The 19580-nt window shown below is 33.7% G+C and overlaps 1 protein-coding gene across 2 annotated transcripts; it reads left to right on the forward strand.

The window, feature by feature from the left end:
• Positions 1 to 10118: 10118 nt before the first annotated feature.
• On the forward strand, positions 10119 to 17128 carry LOC133870443 (uncharacterized). Of its 2 annotated transcripts, XM_062307568.1 has the most exons (6): positions 10119 to 10772; positions 11697 to 11800; positions 12353 to 12529; positions 13263 to 15124; positions 15822 to 15972; positions 16462 to 17128. In XM_062307568.1, exons 1-5 carry the CDS (start codon positions 10570 to 10572, stop codon positions 15969 to 15971), a joined length of 2496 nt encoding a protein of 831 aa, XP_062163552.1. In that variant the 5' UTR covers positions 10119 to 10569; the 3' UTR covers position 15972; positions 16462 to 17128. The 2 variants fall into 2 exon arrangements, with proteins under 2 accessions (XP_062163552.1, XP_062163551.1); XM_062307567.1 differs by lacking the exon at positions 16462 to 17128 and having other exon boundaries at positions 15822 to 16047.
• Positions 17129 to 19580: the final 2452 nt, after the last annotated feature.

Here is a 19580-nt window from a genome sequence, read left to right on the forward strand (position 1 = left end):
CAATTATCCTTGTGGCGAACGTGGTTGACCTGCCAACTAGACATGTCAATTAAAACTGTCAGTGTATCTTCTAGTAATTGACCAAATCCGCTTCAATTAATACTTGTATCTTTTAGTGCGTTTACCACCTATAACGCATTTCCTTCCAAAATTATATGACGAAAGCCCAAATCTTTGCTAAAATCAGCTGTATGGTAAGCTGCAAATGCATCCGTTACAACATGCTCGAGATTTGCCATCTTTGTCAAATTTCTAGCTACAATTAAATGCCCCTCAAAATCTTGCACTACGATGTCTATGCCCAACCAACCATTACCAGCATCCTCCGTTGTACCCTAATTAACCTTGTATTGGCATTCGGAAGGAGGTCACCATTGATGGGGTCCATTCTGAGCCACTATTGGTAACTTCATTTATGTCATATTTGCCTTTAATGTACGTACTCTTCTTCCGACTCGAGTGTCCTAAGCACAATTGTAGATGAGGCACTAAACTCCCCTCCATGAACCACAACATTATGCTGGAACTAAATTTGCCTGGATATCCCAACAAAAAATTCATATTCTTCCTTATCACATCTCCTCCACAACCTGTATAAACTTAGGATCGCAGTGAGAGCGTATTATTTTTCCCACATTCCCCTATACATCCATTATTGATGGGCAACTCTAGAATAAATGATTGATGCTTTCGCTTTCAAAGGTGCAAATATAGGACAATGAGCTTCGTTCACTATCCCTCGTTTCAATATATTGTTTTTGGGATAGATTTGTAGGAAATTTTCTAAAATTCACATATAAAAAAGATATATGTCATTTAAACATGTGAGAAGTACATGTTTTTTTATTAATACTATTAAAAAAACATGTAAGAAGTATATTATATTTAAATAACATGTGATTCTCACATGTCAATCTTATATGTAGGTTGTAAAAATTTTCCTATAAATCGATTTGTAATAAATTTTTGTCCTTATTTTTTAACCGCACGAGGGATCTTCATTTTCCAGGCTGCGGTTTGTATTTTTTTAATTTTTAATTTTATCATTTTTTTCCATTGCATTGTTGTTGCAATTGGAGAACAAGAAGAGCCAAAAAAAAAAAAAAAAAAAAAAAAAAAAAAAAAAAAAAATGTGAAAGAAAGTATACGAGGCCTCTAGGCGGCTTCAAATTGTATTTATTTATAATATCCAAAGTTATAATATTAAAACCAGGAATTTGCTGTTCAGTTTCTTAACATTATAAAATTACAAAAAAAGGCTAAAAGGTATTCTCTAAATGATGATCTGACCAAGTGTTCAAATTTGACCAAATCTAAAGAATTTTTTTTTTTTTTGTGTTTATCTAATAGAAGTTGTCATGTCAACAACTTGAAGTATTTTTTTATTTTTCTTGAGCAAAGAGGATTTGGACTTACTCAATCACTAAAGGATTTATTTTTCAGAAATTTTAGAAATTATATTTTTATCACTAATTATTCTATAATATTAATCTGAACAAAGTTTTGATTTTTTTCTTTTCTTTTTCTTTTAAGGATGGCTAAAATAAAAATGAGAAATGCTTGGTTGTACACTTCCATCCCACTCCTATTCCACCCTTATCTACGTGGACTAATAATGTGAGAGATAGAAGGGAGAGTGTAGTGGGGCCCAGATTTTTTTAACAACATTATTGGTCCACGTAGACAAGGGTGGGATAGGAGTGGGATGGGAGTGTACAACCAAGCATTTCTCAATAAAAATTGATTGTAAATGCCACGTCAATATTGTAGAATAGTTGTATGATAAAAATATTTTTCTTTTCTTTTCTTTCCTAATTTAAATGAACATGATATTAGACGATCACGTCCGTGGATTCAAAATGATAAAAATCCAAAATATACCTGACGGCTGTGATACGTTACGTACCTTAGAAACATGCTTATGGAAAAGATGGAATTTTCACCCTTTATTTTATTTTTTACCAAAAATAAAATAAAATAATAATAATAAAAAAAAAAGATGCGGTTTTGACTGGACTAAACAAAACGTGGTAATGAAAATATAGAAAACGTGACGTATTGATGCAAATCTCTGATATGTCACTTTCAGATGTGTTCGGATGATTGGGATGAGAAAACACACGTCTTCGCCACGTCAGCTCAGTATATGCCTAAGAATATTATTGACAAATTTTCATTGGTACCCCTGGATTTTGGCACATTTCGTTTTACGTCCCTAAACAGTGAATCTATTATTATTATTATTATTTTCTCTTCAAATTTCTCAAACCCTCTTCCTTTTTATACATCAAGATGACGCTTGATTTGTGTTATAATGGAGGCCAACAATGCATCCAATAGATGAAATAATCTATTTAATTAGATTATACACAACAAAATTGACATTTCCATAGATTTTCAAGGCAAATCAAGAAAACCTATTGATAAGAATTTGTTATGTCTTTATTACCTACCTAGAACCTTCTGGTAGGACCGGAATCACGTTGAAATTTAGGGGATAACCGTCAAGCTTCAATGGGTTCTGCGAAAATTTAAAAAATACTTATAAAATTCTCTTCAAAATTAACTTTTTACTTCTTAAGATTTGGCTGAAGTGCTGTAAACAAAAATTACAGTATATATTATAATTTTTTCAATGAATTAGATTTAATTCAACTTTTTTTTTTTTTTTTTTTTTTTATGAAAAATAGAGAAAACAAAATCAAATCAGGACAGCTAAAAAACATACAACACATGTTATAAATTTTTTTTTTAACAGTACCTAATGCTCCGTTTGTTTCGGCGTAAAATGATTTCTGAAAAAGGATTTCGTCATTTTTCGGTGTTTGGTATGGGCGAAAATAATAGTCAACCGGAAAATGATTTCTGTTTGACCAAAAATGCTTAATAAATTTAGGAAAATGATTTACGTTTTTTAAAAGTGTAAATCATTTTCTTAAGACGCCAGACGCATTCGACCCCTATTAAACGATACAGTCGACCTTCACTTCAAACAGTCAACAATCACCAAAATTTTGCCGGTACCGAAATCTGACAGCATTCGGGCAATGTCGCCGGAATCCTGCGACAGAATCCGGCCATCGTCGCCGGAATCCGATTAGCCCAGATTCCGCGCGACCGTATTTAGGCCATCTGGCCGGAATTTGGCCAGAACAGCCGGATTCCGAGCGGCTGGCCGGATCTGGCCAGAACATCTCGACCAGAACAGCCGGCCGGATCTGGCCCGAAAATTCAGGCCAGAACGGCTGGCTGGCCGGACAAATCAGGCCAGAACGGTCGGCTGGCCGGATAGATCAGGCCAGAACGGCTGGCTGGCCGGACAGATCAGGCCAGAACGGCCGGCAGGCTGGATCTGGCCAAAACGGCCGGAATTCGGCAGTTTTGGTTGGAATCCGGCCAACCCAGATTCCGACGAAACTGTTCGGATTTCGGCCTTTATCTTGGATTCTGGCTATAGTAGCCGGAACGACGGAATTCGGTAAAAGTGGTCGAAATCCTATCGGTCAGTGACAGAATCTCTTCTTCAGTAATTTTTATATTATTTTTCATTAATATTTATATGTTTTGAATAAAAATTGATTTTTATAGGTTAATATGATTAAATAAAAATATTTGTGATTTTTCGTACGCGCCAAACATCGAAAAATGCTTTCGGCGAAAAATATTTTCCAGAAAAATAACTTCCCTGAAATTATTTTACGACGAAAACCATTATCATCGAAATAAACTAAGCATAAGTCAAATCCAAATCGTAATCGATAATAATTTTGGTTTAAGAAAATATTTTGATTTGATATAGAAGTAAGAAATATTTTTTGATAAAATTTATATGTAAAAAATATTTTATATTATTTGTTAGACTTTTTGTTGTTGTTTTTTCTCATTCTCTCTCTTCAAAAAGGAATTGGCGTAGCGTCCCAAATTCCAATAGGCAATAGTTGATTGCAATAACAAGGGGACCTACCACAAGCTGCACTGCAGAGAATGTGAACTCCCTTTTCTGGCCCTACTTTCCTTCGCTTCTCTTTTAAGTTAATTATAAAAGTAAGAGAAATATTCTTACACTCATTTCTCGTAACAGCCCCACAACAAGTTAACATGATTGGTAATATTTTATTATTTTTTTACAAAAAGAAAATAAAACAAAACAAAAAAAATAATAAAATATTACCGGCCACGCCAACTTGTTGTGGAGCTGTTGTGAGAAATGAGTGTAGGGATCATTTCTCCAAAAATAAAGGGAAAACAAAATGTAAAAATTACTTAAAATTACTCAACGGGTTTACTTGATTTGTAATGAAAAAAATTACACGTAACTATCTTAATTTTCAAACTATTATTTTATTGTCAATATCTTTTAAATTATTAATTGTATCAATTTCTTCTTAAACTATTGAAAAATGTTAATGTCCATTCAAATGATAAAAATACCCTTCATAAAATTATTAAAACTAAAAAAGTTATTTAAAAAAAGCTAAAATAACAAAAAGTTATAAAAAAAAAAAAAACAAAACAAAAAATAAAAATGGGTTTTTTCCTTTTTTTTCGTTTTTTTTTTTTAAAAAAAATTTCAGTTATTTTTGTTCTTTTCTAATTTCTCGTTGTTTTTTTCCTTTTTTTTTTTAATTTTCCTTTTTTTTTTTTTTTTTTTTAATTTTTTTTTAGTTGTTTTTTGAATTTATAAGGACATTTTTGTCTTATTAAAAAAAAAAATCGATGGTCATTTTTGTCTTTTTATTAGTCTTAGGGGAAACATTGATATGTTTTGGTAGTTTGAAATGAGACATTGATACAACTGGTAGTTTGGAGGGAGGCATTAACAATTGAGTGATTATTTGAGGGGAATATGTGTACTTTTCTCATTTGTAATTAACAACTTAGAGGTTCATGAGATAGACTAAAAGAACAATTTACTTTTTACAGTCAAATTCATTCCATTGAATTATCAGGTTCCGTTAGTGTGATACGTACTTAAGTAGAAGACGTGTCATAAATTTATTAACTTTGACATATCATAATAAAACTCCAAAACCCATATACCCATTTTATTTTCAAATTCATTATTGGATTTGTGAAACTCATAGTAAGTCCTACAAATCCCATAATGAATTTTAAATTTAGTTGTATAGAGATGGAGATGTGTTATTTGTACACATTCACATTCGGTGTGAGATCCATACATGTAAGATGGGTTCAACACAAAAAATGAGTGTGTGTACAAAAAAAAAAATGTGTATAAATATCATTTGGTGAGTAAAAAATAGATAGAAAATAGATGTATAACATTTCTCAAATTTTAAACGAAAAATAAAGTATCATAGAACAGTTGCCAATGGGATATGGTTCTTCTCAGTTTATCATCTATAATTTTTTAAATTGCCTATAATAGTAAGAGTAATGATTCACTACCACCTAAATATACAACTTTTCACCACCTTGTCTATGTGGCAAGGTGGTCCCCTACTAACTTTAGAGTTTTTTTATTTTTAAAAAATAAAATAAAGTGGGGGACCACCTTGCCACATAGACAAGGTGGTGAAAAGTTGTATATTTAGGTGGTAAAGAATCATTTCTCTAATAGTAAATAACTTTTTAAGATCTTTTTTCTTATTATTTCTAATTGAGATTAAGTGATTAACTTCTTATCCTATAAAAGTAATAACAGTTTAAGAGAAATTATACACATAGATTTCATACACATCTCTATATAATCAAGTTTCAAATTTACTATTGAATTTGCGTGATACGAATTTATATCATTTCTCTAGATTTACTGCCACAAACACTTTGTCTCCTACACTGCATAATTATGTGCAAGTGTTTTACAAGGTAATACCGTCTTCATGGTACAAACTTCACGTGAAATTCACTTTTAAAAATCGATATGTAAAAGGAGGGTGTTAAAAAATTTATATTATATATGATGGTTAAGATTATACTTAAAAAATGTGAGATACTTAATATCGTAATTAACTACAATGCTTTCAAATATGACGTTTATGGCGGCTCACTCTATTTTATAGGTCGCCCATTCCGTAACTAGAACCCGTGACATGACGCTTGATTTTAATACTAAATGATACAAGCTCCAAGTAGAGTTCACCATTTAAAATTGACATAATTAAAATTACATTTAAACCATTTAAAACACCACATTCGTAACACTCTTGCCTCTCACTCTTAAACTTGTGGTAGGAACTTGGGTTTAAAGTCTTTCTTTTTATTTTGCCAAGTAGAAGAAAAAGAGAAATAATATCATACTTAAAAAAGGAAAACTTCACGTATGATAATTTGTGTTCTATCCTTTAATTACAAGGCTTGTCATTGTGTGTACAAGTATAGAGAAAATTTACGTAAGAATAGATTGTTTTCTTTAATGTCAAAGATAATGGTAATTAACAAATTCAAAAATCAATTGATCACAAAATGGTAGTCAAATTTTTTGGAGGGACACAAAAGCGACACACGAGAGACTTCTAGCATTACTCATATAATGCTATTCTCATAGTTTCATTTTGTTTTTTTCTTTCCTTATCTCAAATAATCATTAATTCTATTCCTAAATTAAATTAGGTTATGTTTGTCAATGTATTTTTTAAGGGCGTTTTTTGTTTTTGATTTTAAAAATTCAAAAGACAAAAATCAAGAATGTTAAAAGAAGAAGAAGAAGAAGATATGTTTCTCCTTTCAAGTTACAATATTGTTGAGGGAATGGGATCAAACCCCCATCTCACAAAAAAAAAAAAATAATAAAAATGGGGGGATAAATTAGTTTTATATTTAGTACTTGTAATTTGAATTAAAAAGAGATAGACTTGTACAAGTCTCACTCTGCCAACCCCTTGGCTGACTTGTTACATAAAAGAATTATCATATTCTAATGATAATTTATTCAACTTGAAGTGACCCAAAAAAAAATGATCATCTTTTTTATAATATTGAAAAATCACTTGAAATCATTCAAGAAAGATATCAAATATCCTAGATGGGATTCCGTAAATGTGGTTAATGCGGTAGAGATAAACGGTCCAAATTAGTGTAGACATTGATAATTGGTGGCCGATAGACAATTGGTAGCCGATAGACACGTGGTTCTTTCTAGTCGATGAAATTGGCAAATTAGGCAATTCGAAGAGTGGCAAATTTTGCTGCTCATGACCTTGCTAAGGCAGTGGCAAAACAAATGATGGATAGGGTGTGAATTGAGAAAATTTTTACAGGTATTCATGATATTGTTATTTTAGAACAATTTATTCTTATTTTATAGAAATTTTGTCTTTTGCTTGTTCTTAGAGGTTTTTTTTAGGTTATATTCCTATTGAGTTGAATAAATATAAATTTTATGAAAAAAAGAAAGAAAGAAGAAGATATTAAATATCATATGATTATTTATGTAGTGTTGACTAGCAATGTGATTTCTTTTTCTATTGACATGGATGTAACAACAACAAAAAGAAAGGGATAATTCAACCATGGATGCTACACATCCTTCCAATTTTCATGATATATGTATGTCAATTGTCATATCAAAGGCGTCACCGGGGGCCAATAAATATTGGAGCACTTGTAATATTAGGTTATAGCTTTATAACTTTATTGGTCCCTATGCCAATGATGAAGAGACTATACAAGTCTTACTAGACCACAATTATGAGTTATCATACATGTGGTTACTTTGTTTTGACGAAATATATATATATATATATATATATATATATATATATATATATATATATATTGTTAGAAAATATTTGTCGTATGAAATATAATTTTTAACGTTTGGCTTGTATGAAAAATTAGCGAGGGGCGGCCAACGAAAATAACGATAGTGGGGGATGGGAAACGGATGGAGACCTCTAGTGGCGACTGTTGGCGACCTTTGGTACCAGTAGAGAATGAACTACAAGAGAGAATGCATGCAAAAAGGAGAAGTTCAAACTCAAAAAATTATTTACGATTTTAAAAGAAATGAAACCATTTTATGGGAATTAAATAAGGTTTTTTTAGCCAATCGAAAACGTTTTGAGTTTAAACACAATTTTCAGTCTTACTAAACACCGAAAAGTATGAAAAAAAAAATTCTACAAAATACTTTACATCATAACAATCAGGGCCTAAAACAATCCTTGTAAAATTCTATAATTTTTTATTTTATTTATTTATTTTATAACGAGGATAATCCGTTATTATTACCATGCATAATAATGATGAATAATATAAAATTGAAAAGAGAAAGAGCAAAAGAAAGTTAAGACATAAATTTACGTAGTTCGACTAGTGTTTACATCCACAAGAGTGCATCTATATTTCACTAATATAATTTAGGGTTATAACATAACATATTTATAAGTAAACCCTAATTGTACATATTATTTTGAAAATATGAGTCACTATACTAGTATTTTCGTATTCTCATATATATATATATATATATATATATATATATTGTGTTAATACACCAAAACACCCCCTCGGGTGTTTTGCATTATCTCTAACATGGATTTGGTTCATGTGCGGTAAAAAAAATTAAAAAAGCATAAGTATTGTAATTTGTTCAACGGTTTTAATTTAATTTAATTTTTTTTTTGTTATAGTTCTTTTAGTGTTTTAAATTTAATTTAATTTTTTTTTGTTAACAAAAAAAATTTAATTTAATTTAAAACAATAAAAGAACTACTGCATTGATATACTATAAGTGTTTTAGGAGACCTCAGCCAAATTTAACACAAGCATTGAGGAAGTTGGAGGTAGGGGTGGGCATGGGGCGGGGTGGGGCGGGTTTCCGCATTTTTTGGCCCCGCCCCGCACCTTTGCGGGTTGGAAATTTCCAACCCGCAAACCACACTTATTAAAGAGTAACCGTGCGGGGCGGTTCACTGCGGGGAGGGTTCGCGCGGGGCGGGGATTGCGGGGATTGCGGGGCGGGGCGGGTATTTTGAGTGGCATTTACGTAATTTTGATTTTATTTTGTAAAAAATAAAAAATTCAAAAAAAATACTGGTTTTTTAAATAAAAAATTAAATTCATATTTCCATTCAAGAACATTTTTCATGGATTAGCCTTTTAAACTAAAAGTCCTATTAATTATAAGATAAAATTCTAAGAAACATGATTTCTATTTTCTCCCATCAACAAAGCATAATGAATAAATGACAAGAATAAAAAGCTATAATATTTCACTATTCTATGTCATCAATTTTCTTGTCTTTTCCAAAAGTAATGAAAAGATTATTTCAAATAACAATACAATAAAAATGTATACACTTTAACATCCCATGAAATTGAACCATAAAAATTGTATTTCTCACACAATGAAATGAGTCCACTAGTTAGTAAACAACTAAACATGCAAAAATATAACAGTCCATTGGTTAGTAAACATGCAAAAATATAATAGTGAACCAAAACAATTTAAAACAAAAGGAAAAAATGAAGAAGATGAAGAGAAAGAGAGAGATTCCCTCTTCTAGCCTTCTAGTTTTCTTTCTTTCCCCTTTTTTATTATTATTATTTTTTTCTCCTCCTTTGTGCGGGGCGGGGCGGGGCGGGGACCCGCGTTTTTTAAAAGTATAAACCCGCAACCCGCCCCGCCCCGCATAAATTTCTCAAATTAGGATCCTAACCCGCAAAAAATCTCGAAAATCCGGTCTTCTGCGGGGCGGGGTGGGGCGGGTGTTGCGGGGTGGGGCGGGTGCTGCGGGTTTTGCACACCCCTAGTTGGAGGATTCGAATCTGAGAGCACAAGTGCAGGAGGCATATCCACTCGCTAAAATCGGGACCTTTTTATATTACCCACGAAATGGTAGAAATATTTAATTATTGCATTATGCCAAAATATAGGAGAGTAGTTAAAAATAATTTTAAAAAATAAAATGTAATTGCAGAATGGGGGAATAGTAGAAGCCTAGCTAGAAGGGAACAGCTCAACTCCCATCCCAAATTTCCAACAGCTCCTACTCAAGGACTCTCTCCATAACTTGTCTTTTTATGCCCCTCTCTCTCTCTCTCTCTCTCTCTCTCTCTAAAAAAGGCCAAAAAAAAAAGGAAAAAAAGAAAAAGAAAAATGAAAGTAAAATAAAATAATGTATATATGTCTCTCTATGAATCAAAGTTTGTTCCCATGCGCATCTTCCAAACTGAGACGCTAGTCTCTCTCTCTCTCTCTCTATCTCTCTTTCATTTCCTCCACAAATTCAGCCATTTTTCCAACTTAATTCTGCCCGGTAATTCTGTTTTTCAATTCCCAAACTCTCTCTCTAAAGGCTCTCTGTTTCTCTGATTACGCCTTTGGGTTTCTTCCCAAATTTTCTCTCTTTGTCTCTCTCTGAATTCTTATAAATTCACTTTCTTCTTCTTCTTCTTCTTCTTCAGCAAGCCTCACATGCTTAAACCTAGCTTTGTTTTTTCTGTTTTCCTGAAAAGCAATTTGATTCCGTGAAATCAAATTTTCCTCTGTTCTGCTCCAAAAGTTTGCAAATTTGTACAGTGTTGAATTTTCTGTGAAGGCTGTGTTTTTCGTCATTTTGTGAAATTTGAGCAACTGGGTATCAGAAAGCTTGCCGTAAAACCATGTCGCAACCTCTGATCGACCCGGCATTGCCGGATTCGTCGTCTTCGAGCGCTAGCTCTGTTTCCGGGAGATCTGTGGAGGAGAATCGACCATTCTCACATCTTAGAGGCGTGCAGTGGCGTATAAATCTTGGGATTTTGCCCTCTTCTTCTTCCTCTTCCATTGATAATCTCCGTCGGGTCACCGCTGATTATCGAAGGAGGTAACTTCTTTTCTTTTGAATTTCTGGATTTTCTCAGTTTAAAAGATTTCTTTTGAATTTCTAACGTTTGGATATTTTTCTTTTTGTGATTTCTTACGTGGATGTTTTTAATTTGGGGATTTTGGTTGAGTTTAGCGCATATAGTTAGTATAGAAATAATAATTTTGTATAGAATTTGCTGGGATCACCTTTTTGCTTTGCTGTGACAATTTCCTCAAGGAACCTCAAGCCAAGAGTTAGGCAAGGCTTAGGGTTCTACTTTTCCAAATTTGTGTCCGAATTCAAGATTGAAATTATCGTTTAGAGTGGGGGATGGGGGTTAGCTGCAGGTTGCTTTTGATTCATATTGTTTACATATTTCTACTTCGTTTAACATTATCTGAGAATTCAGGTTTATATCTTTCTTTTTATTCTTTGGATTTGTTGCTTTTTATTTTCTCAATTTTTGTTTATTTATTTGGGGGGGGTGGGGTGTTGTGCCGCTGAGTTTTGGGAATCTTCAGGTTTTGCCTTCAGTAAGCTGGTACTTTTAGTTAACTAGGTCAAGTCGGATCACCTATAGTTTGAATAGCTTATGTTGATTAAACCAAGGTTTGCTTTGATCTGTGAAAGTCAGAAACTCAGTTTTGACAAAATCTAAAGTTTGTGATTTGAACTATGGTAATTCAAGAGTTTTAACCCATTTCAAGGGTTTCGATACGTGAAGCAAAGAATTTTGTGAATCTTGTTTTCCTTTTATACAGTTTATAAATCAACGGCAAAGCTGAAATTGAAATAATTTCATTTTCAACATTATAGCCATATTGGAGGGCAAGTGTTTCTGATAGAGATTTTTCTGTGATACCAGTCGTAGTTGTAAAAATTAGATTTACTACTCTTTCATTATGATCAATGTCATTTTGTATGTTAATCTTATTCTTTCAGATATGCTGGTTTGAGAAGGCGCCTCCTAGTTGATCCACATATTCCGAAGGATGGAAGTAATTCTCCTAATCTTGTTATGGACAATCCGCTCTCACAAAACCCTGGTAAACACTTGCCTCCTTTAGGCACCTTTCCAAGTTTAATATGCAATACATACTTGTGACCGTAGGAACTAGTAATGAAAATTTGTGCATTGTTAAAGCACATTCTTCCTCAATTGTTTCCAAGCTTGATTTTGAATATCACATCATCCCTTAGTGTTGTTTATTTATTAAATTATTAGATTTCTATACGTAATAATTGATCTTGAGAGGCCAAATTTGCAAGGCTTGCATCTTGATTTTCTTCTTGGAGTATTTGTAGAAGGGAATCTCTATGCTTATAACTCAGCCCATGAGAAGATAAAGCAATAAATAAAACAATAAATGGTTGCATTAGTTGTACCGATTTCATGTCCTTTGTGTTGATGTTACCCAATCAGATTCCTGGGTGAACTAACTAGCTTCTCATGATTCAGTCTGACCTGTAATAGAACATAAAGAACATTATTTAATACATGAAGGAATGTGGGCCAATGAATTTTGGGGCAAGCTGGCTACTTATGAAGTAGTTGATGCAATCTCTAATGTATGTTGCATGTCATTATGTCTGCGCAGATAGCACCTGGGGTCGTTTCTTTCGAAGTGCTGAGCTGGAGAAAATGGTTGACCAGGATTTGTCACGTTTATATCCAGAACATGGGAGCTATTTCCAGACACCCGGATGCCAAGGCATGTTGAGACGAATCTTGTTATTGTGGTGCCTTAGACATCCAGAGCATGGTTACAGACAAGGTAAATTGCTTTTGTCAAAGCAATCTTTATTGTCTACTGTTGTCTCCCGTTTTGAAACACATTTATATATGCGTAAGATTTGTATTGTAGGACTTGTCCTAGTGACCTCCCTGAACAATGCGTGGAAGTACCTTACGATCAGAAGGCCCTATATACCATATTTGTGGTATTCTATAGATAAGAAAATTATCCATGAAGATGTGCTTACTTACAAATCATTATCCGTTCCATTCTGAGATTTGTAATGGTGGTCTGGTTTTGATAAAAATTGTGACTGCTTTTAGAAAAAATTAAAAAAAAAGAAGGCTGTTTTATTTAGAAACAATATCAATGAAAAGTGTCTGAGCTATCAATCATTTACACTCGGCATTCATTTGCTTTATGTTGTCCAATTAAAATGCATTAACTTCTGTTGGAGCCTGACTTTTATGGCAGTAGGTTCAGCCTAAATGGTATTTTACTTGGTACTCTTTTTTTTTTTTCTTTTTTTTTTTTTCTGAACAATAGATGGGAAAAGGGAAAATTACAGGGGGGATATTTTACTTTGTACTTACTATGACCTCTAAGGCTCTAATATGTCAAGCATGTCTACTTTGGGATTAGATGTGATTGCAGATATTTAATTATACATTATTAAATTCTTCAAACATGCATTTCAGGTACATAGAAGATGGAAGTCTATTTCTGGAAATTTTTTAATATCGTCTTTCTTACTTTCTGTTGTTCTTTATAGGAATGCATGAACTATTGGCTCCTCTGTTGTACGTTCTTCAAGTTGATGTGGAGCGGCTTTCTCAAGTTCGAAAGCTTTACGAAGATCACTTCACTGACAAATTTGATGGCCTATCAGTTCATGATAGTGATCTTACATATAATTTTGATTTTAAAAAATCTCCAGATAATATGGAGGATGAGAATGGGTCCCACGGAAATGTGATGAGAGTTAGGAGTCTTGATGAGCTTGATCTTGAGATACAGACCATTGTGATGCTGAGCGATGCTTATGGGGCTGAAGGTGAACTGGGTATTGTCTTATCTGAGAAATTTATGGAACATGATGCATATGGCATGTTTGATGCTTTGATGAGTGGGTCCTGTGGTTCGGTCGCAATGGCAGATTTCTTCTCTCCCACACCTGCAGGTGGGTCCCACTCTGGCTTACCTCCTGTCCTCGAAGCATCTGCTGCACTATATCACCTGCTGTCTCTTGTTGACTTGTCTTTACACAGCCACCTTGTTGAGCTTGGGGTTGAACCCCAGTACTTTGCACTTCGCTGGTTACGGGTATTATTTGGACGTGAATTTTCACTTGAAGACCTATTGATAGTCTGGGATGAGATATTTGCATCAGACAATAGTAAATTAGACAAAGGTGCCAAAGATGACATTGGGTCCAGCTTCGGAGTCCTTAATTCACCCCGGGGAGCATTTATATCAGCTATGGCAGTTTCAATGCTACTTTATTTGAGATCTTCGCTGCTTGCCACTGAACATGCTACTTCCTGTCTTCAGAGATTGTTAAACTTTCCTGAGAATGTAAATTTAAAGAAACTGATAGAAAAGGCGAAGTCCTTCCAGGCTCTTGCACTGAGTACCAATCTCTCATCCTCATCTCCTTCATTCGGTGGGGTTTTTAACCAGAGTAAATCAGCTGTTGTAAGAGGTCACAGCCTATCATCTGATTGTATTTCTCCAAAAACTCCTTTAAATATGGTACCTGAGAGCTACTGGGAAGAGAAGTGGAGAGTTCTACACAAGGCTGAAGAACTTGGACAAGGTGATTTAAAGAAACAAGTTCCAACTCCAAAGAGAGGGTGGGCAGAAAAAGTAAAATTGCGTCTTTCCAGAACAGGATCATCTCCAGCAAAAGTTGAGAGTGACAAAAAGGACAGCAAGCCATACGTTAGGCGAAGTTTGCTGGAAGATCTCTCTCGAGAACTTGGCTCAGATGAAGACATTGAGCAAGTATGCTGCGATGATGTTTTAAGCCAGAAGGACAATATCTCTGTAGAAGCTGAGGTGGAGGAACAAGATGCTGTGGAGAAGGAAATTACTTGCAGTGCTGAGGGGATATGTTTGGGTGGGAATGCTGGCAGTGAAGAAAACTCATCTATATTTTCAGTCCCTACAAGTCCTCTAAGTGGGGCTAATGACCATGAAAATGACTCTGAGAAAAGTAGTGTTGCATCAAATTTATCACTTGATGAAAATGATGATCATTTGGGGACTATCCCAGATGAATCACCTCTTCCAGTTTCCGATCACCCTGAGGATGTATGCCAAAAATCTGGATGTGACAATGACTCCGTGGGAAATTCAGTGACAGGTTTAAAAGAGCGAAAGCTTCTTTCAGGTAAATTCCCGTGGTTTTGGAAGTTTGGGCGGAATGCTTCTGGTGAGGGTACATCTGAGAAAGGAGATTCCCCTGAGGCTACAAAATCTGCCAGCAGTGCAAACGACCAAGACAATACTGCTGCCTCTCCTGCTGCTAATGCTTCTTGCAACTCTTCCGCTAGCTGCAAAGAAGATGATATGGACCAGAATGTGATGGGTACTTTGAGGAATCTTGGGCAGTCTATGCTTGAACATATTCAGGTAACACTAAGATTTTTTTTTCTCCTAGTTAGTTAAAAGAAATGCTTTAATTTTGAGCAGAATTATTTTCTGTGGGCAAGTTGAGATGACTTATATTAGAATAATAGCTAATACTTTGACTATGCACATGTTTCTCTTGGATGTAAATCGGTTAATTTCTTCAAAGATGAGATATCAAAACTTGTAATGGCTTTTTCTAATTAAACTTTTTTATATACTTGTGGTCGTGGTTCAGCCCAGTAACATTTTACCATAATCTATCGAAGGAGGAACTGGTTTGGTCCTTAGGAGGGAAAAAAAATGGACCTGGGCATTAAAGTTGTAAGAGAAACTAAGGAAAGGGAAAGGAATGACAGAATTTTATATCTTTGGATAGCTGTTTTTGTTTCTCATTTGGTGACTAGTTATCATGATTTTCTTGTTCTTTTTGTTCCTACTAGTTAGGTGGCTTCTCTTGTATACTCCATGTGTACTTGGGCACGCCTTACACTTTAAATGATATCTCGATTACTTATAAAAATAAATAAACTAATGAGATAACCAATATAGGATTCGTACTAAATCATATTGTTTTTCTTTTTCAGTAAAGGATACTTGCTAATCGATAAAAAATATACGCGGAGATTCTTTTGAAACGCAATTTTTAGGGTGCGTCTAGAAGTATTGTGATCTTACAACTGATAGGTTTGTGTGACAGGTAATTGAGTCTGTTTTCCAGCAAGATCGAGGTCAGGTGGGATCATTGGAGAACTTCTCTAAAAATGGTTTAGTTGGAAAAGGACAAGTCACAGCCATAACAGCTCTTACTGAGCTACGGAAAATCAGCAATCTTTTATCTGAGATGTGAGGTGGGTTTTATATTCACCTGTATATACATTCTGTAATTACTATTTTTTAGAGTCAAAATAAAATGAGTTTCTTCAGCTTCTTTCTTCCGCAAGTTCTAATAAATTCGAATTTTGGCCCCCAACGTGTATATACGAGTTTATAGGTATAATAATGTCTGATGATACCCAGTTCTAGTGAATATGCTTGAAATTTTCTTCTTCTTTAGTATGCTGTGGTAAATGTTTGGCACCCACAATGAGATATAATAACTTTTCTGCATGTGCTGCTAGAGGCTATATTAGTAGAGCAAGAAACATGGGGTTTCCTCAATACCTACCCGTTTTTCTAATACCTTTCCCTAAGGTTTCCATTCTTTTGCATAGTTGCATATTTTATTGGTACACTTTAGAGTGCAATATAAACGCAGGGGAGTAATTCTATATATCACATTTTTATCTTACAATGTTGACGTGACGGTTCAAATTAACCCTTCGATTTTGTTTTTTTAGTAAGGACTGATTCAAGAATTGGTTGAGATTATCACGTCAGCATTGTTAGAAAGTGGTTTCTAGCATTACTCAATTCGGAGTTCCAAAAAGCCTCGAACAAATCTTGGTGCAAATTTTTCAATCAAATTGTTCTTTTGGTCTTTTGGCTCATTTGATATACAGCGTACAAGCAGTGGATTGCGGACCCTTACTTTAGTCTGACAAGATAGTGAGATGTGGAATGATGAAGATTTCCTATTATTAGGTTATCTAAATTTCTGTGAAATTTGGAAGTCTCGAGTGAGAGAGTTGCGAGACTCACCTGCAATAGAGAAGCAGAACGCCTTAACGAACATCTCCAAACTACCAAAATTTAATGATCGTAATTGATAGCGTTGGTACATCTGAGTTATAACTCCCCAGTCTAGCCAAAACTAGTCAAAATTGTCCAATTTTGTTTAACCAAGCTCAGTTTAGGGCAACCTGCCTTGTATATTTCTTATTTAATGATATATCTTACTTGTTATGACAAGAAAAAAATGTAGAACAGTGCATACAAGCAATTTAGGGTCTATCTATAACTCTTAGCGTTGGGGATTCTACTGCCTTGATAAATGGGTTGTTGTTTATAGTGGATTGAATTGTCTAGTGACCACTTTAATTAAACCTCATTGAAGATGTTGTGCCATTTGAACCATTTACTACTCATTTAGTCGTGATGTGCAAATATTGTTGAGATTATGGGTTTCGGCCATCGGCTGCAACTATATGTTGTTTTTTTACTTGCCAAAAAAAAAAAAAAACAATATATATATATCTATTTAGGAAATTACATATATCTTTAACGTTCAAATTACCACCAAATTTGTAATATTCCTTTAAACTAAAAATTGTATCAATGCCCTTTTCAAACTATTAAAAATTTGCAATAATACCCCCAATGACAAATATTCTTAAGACTTTTTTTTAAGCAAAAAAAAAAAAAAAAAGTGAAAAGAATAGTTTGAGGGGGGACCTTTGATTGATGCAATCTTTAGTTCTTTTGTTTTTAATTTTTAGAAGAGGGCATTGCAAATTGAGTGATAATTTGAAGAAATATATGTATTATTATTTTTAATTGAAAATAATGACATCTTTGGCAATGAATTATTATTATTATTATTATTATTATTTTGACCTAATTGAGTTCTTCAAAGTTCAAACCCTATCAAACAAACACGCTGACCCAAATGTCGGTAAAATATGGTGTTAAACGGACAGAGGAGGAAGATACAGAATAACTTTTTAAAAGAGAAAGAGGAAGAAGATAAAAATAACTGAGAAAACATTTTTCTTGTTTTGTGTGCATGGAGTTGTGAGACCCACCTATGTTTCTTGTTGAAGTCGAGAGAAATGAAATAAAATAAAGGCACCTTTCTACTCATTTTAACACCCATAGGCCTTAGCTTTGTGCTTTCACCTTAACTGACAATACAAGCAAGTATTTCAAATCCTACACCCCCCCACCAACTGACATTAAAAGAAAACAAACAAAAACAAAACTGACCTTGCTTTCCATGATTGTTTTTTTGGGTGAATGGAATGAGTAAAAAAAACTTTATATTCAATCAATCAACTCCTTTTACAAACCACTTCAACAAACACAGCCCATGGTTTTTCACTGCACAGTATTAAAACCTCTGCTATTACACCATAATCCCCTTATCAATTCTCCAATTACAATAATTCCTTTCCCCCCAAGATCCGAGCTCTGCTCTTACTTCCCATATAATTTTCTGCATAACTTGCTCCTTTGTCTTGAGTTGGCTTCCATGTTTGGTTTCATTATTATTTCTCTAAATATTATATAAAGTTAAGCCACATATCATCGTGCGGATATTAGCTTTTAAGCTTTTCTTTCTCCATCGCCGCAAACCTCGAGTAAGCACATCATCCCAACTCGTTGGCGGACCCACCCAATCACATTTTCTCATAATTTCTTTCCAAATTTCTCTTACTATATCCACATTAAAAAAAATACACAATACACTTCTCCCTTATAACCCAACCCCCATTTAAATAACCGCTCCCCCTCGGAGAATTATTTATAGCTAACCATAAAACAAAAGCATGCTTCGGTATAGCTAGAGAAAACCGTATCAACTTTCAAGTCCCTATCTCTCACCACATCCCGACTATTCGTGCTCTGTATTTTCTATAATTTCTCATTACTTACCCTTCTTTCTCTTCCCTATAAAGAAATGAACACAAACTACACACTGCTTCTCTTGCATTACTTGAAATTTGCTCATCTGCATCTAGGGGTGTAAACGAGCCGATCCTGAGCGGGTATTGCCTGTTCGGGCTCGGCTCGTTTAATAAACAGTAAAGCTCGAGCTCGAGCTCGACACGAGCTGAAAAATCTTGTGCGAGCTCGGCTCGCGTAACAAAAACTATTGTCCGAGCTCGAGCTCGAGCTCGGCCATTTTGGTCGATCCCGAGCTCGAGTACTCGGCTCGTATCATAATTTAAATTATTGAGTTTAACAAAAAATTAAAAATTAAAAATTAAACCACAAATGTTCAAAATAATGTGCACTTGCACGTATTAGAATTTTGCAATAAAAGCAAACAATAAGGTAATATAACTATAATTATACCAATGAGTCTAGAATCTGAATTACAATTATCTATGAATCTATAATAAGTAATTAAATATGGTCAAATTGATCATTATGAATTTATGAGTCATAAATCATAATTTATAACTACCTACTAATAATATTAATATTATATGATCATACGATCTAAGTATTATCATATGATAGCATATTTAATGTATTAACATGATTTAACAACTTGTATGATCTTAAATCTTAGATCTTAGATCACGTGATGTAATGATTATTAAGTATTTAATGATAAACTCATAACATATAATAAAGTGATTGCATATTTTATATTTACATGTCATATGGCACAATGTTATATTATTATATGATCATATAGCCATATAATCTTATTATATAACATGAATAATATGATTAAGTATACAAATTGTCATTATATCATATGACTAATAATTAATTATTGATATTATTCACTTTTATTATTTTATATACCTATAACCAATTAATATATACTAACTAATAACTATTGTTA

The sequence above is a fragment of the Alnus glutinosa genome, chromosome 6 (genome assembly GCF_958979055.1).
Source record: "Alnus glutinosa chromosome 6, dhAlnGlut1.1, whole genome shotgun sequence".
Taxonomy (NCBI): domain Eukaryota; kingdom Viridiplantae; phylum Streptophyta; class Magnoliopsida; order Fagales; family Betulaceae; genus Alnus; species Alnus glutinosa.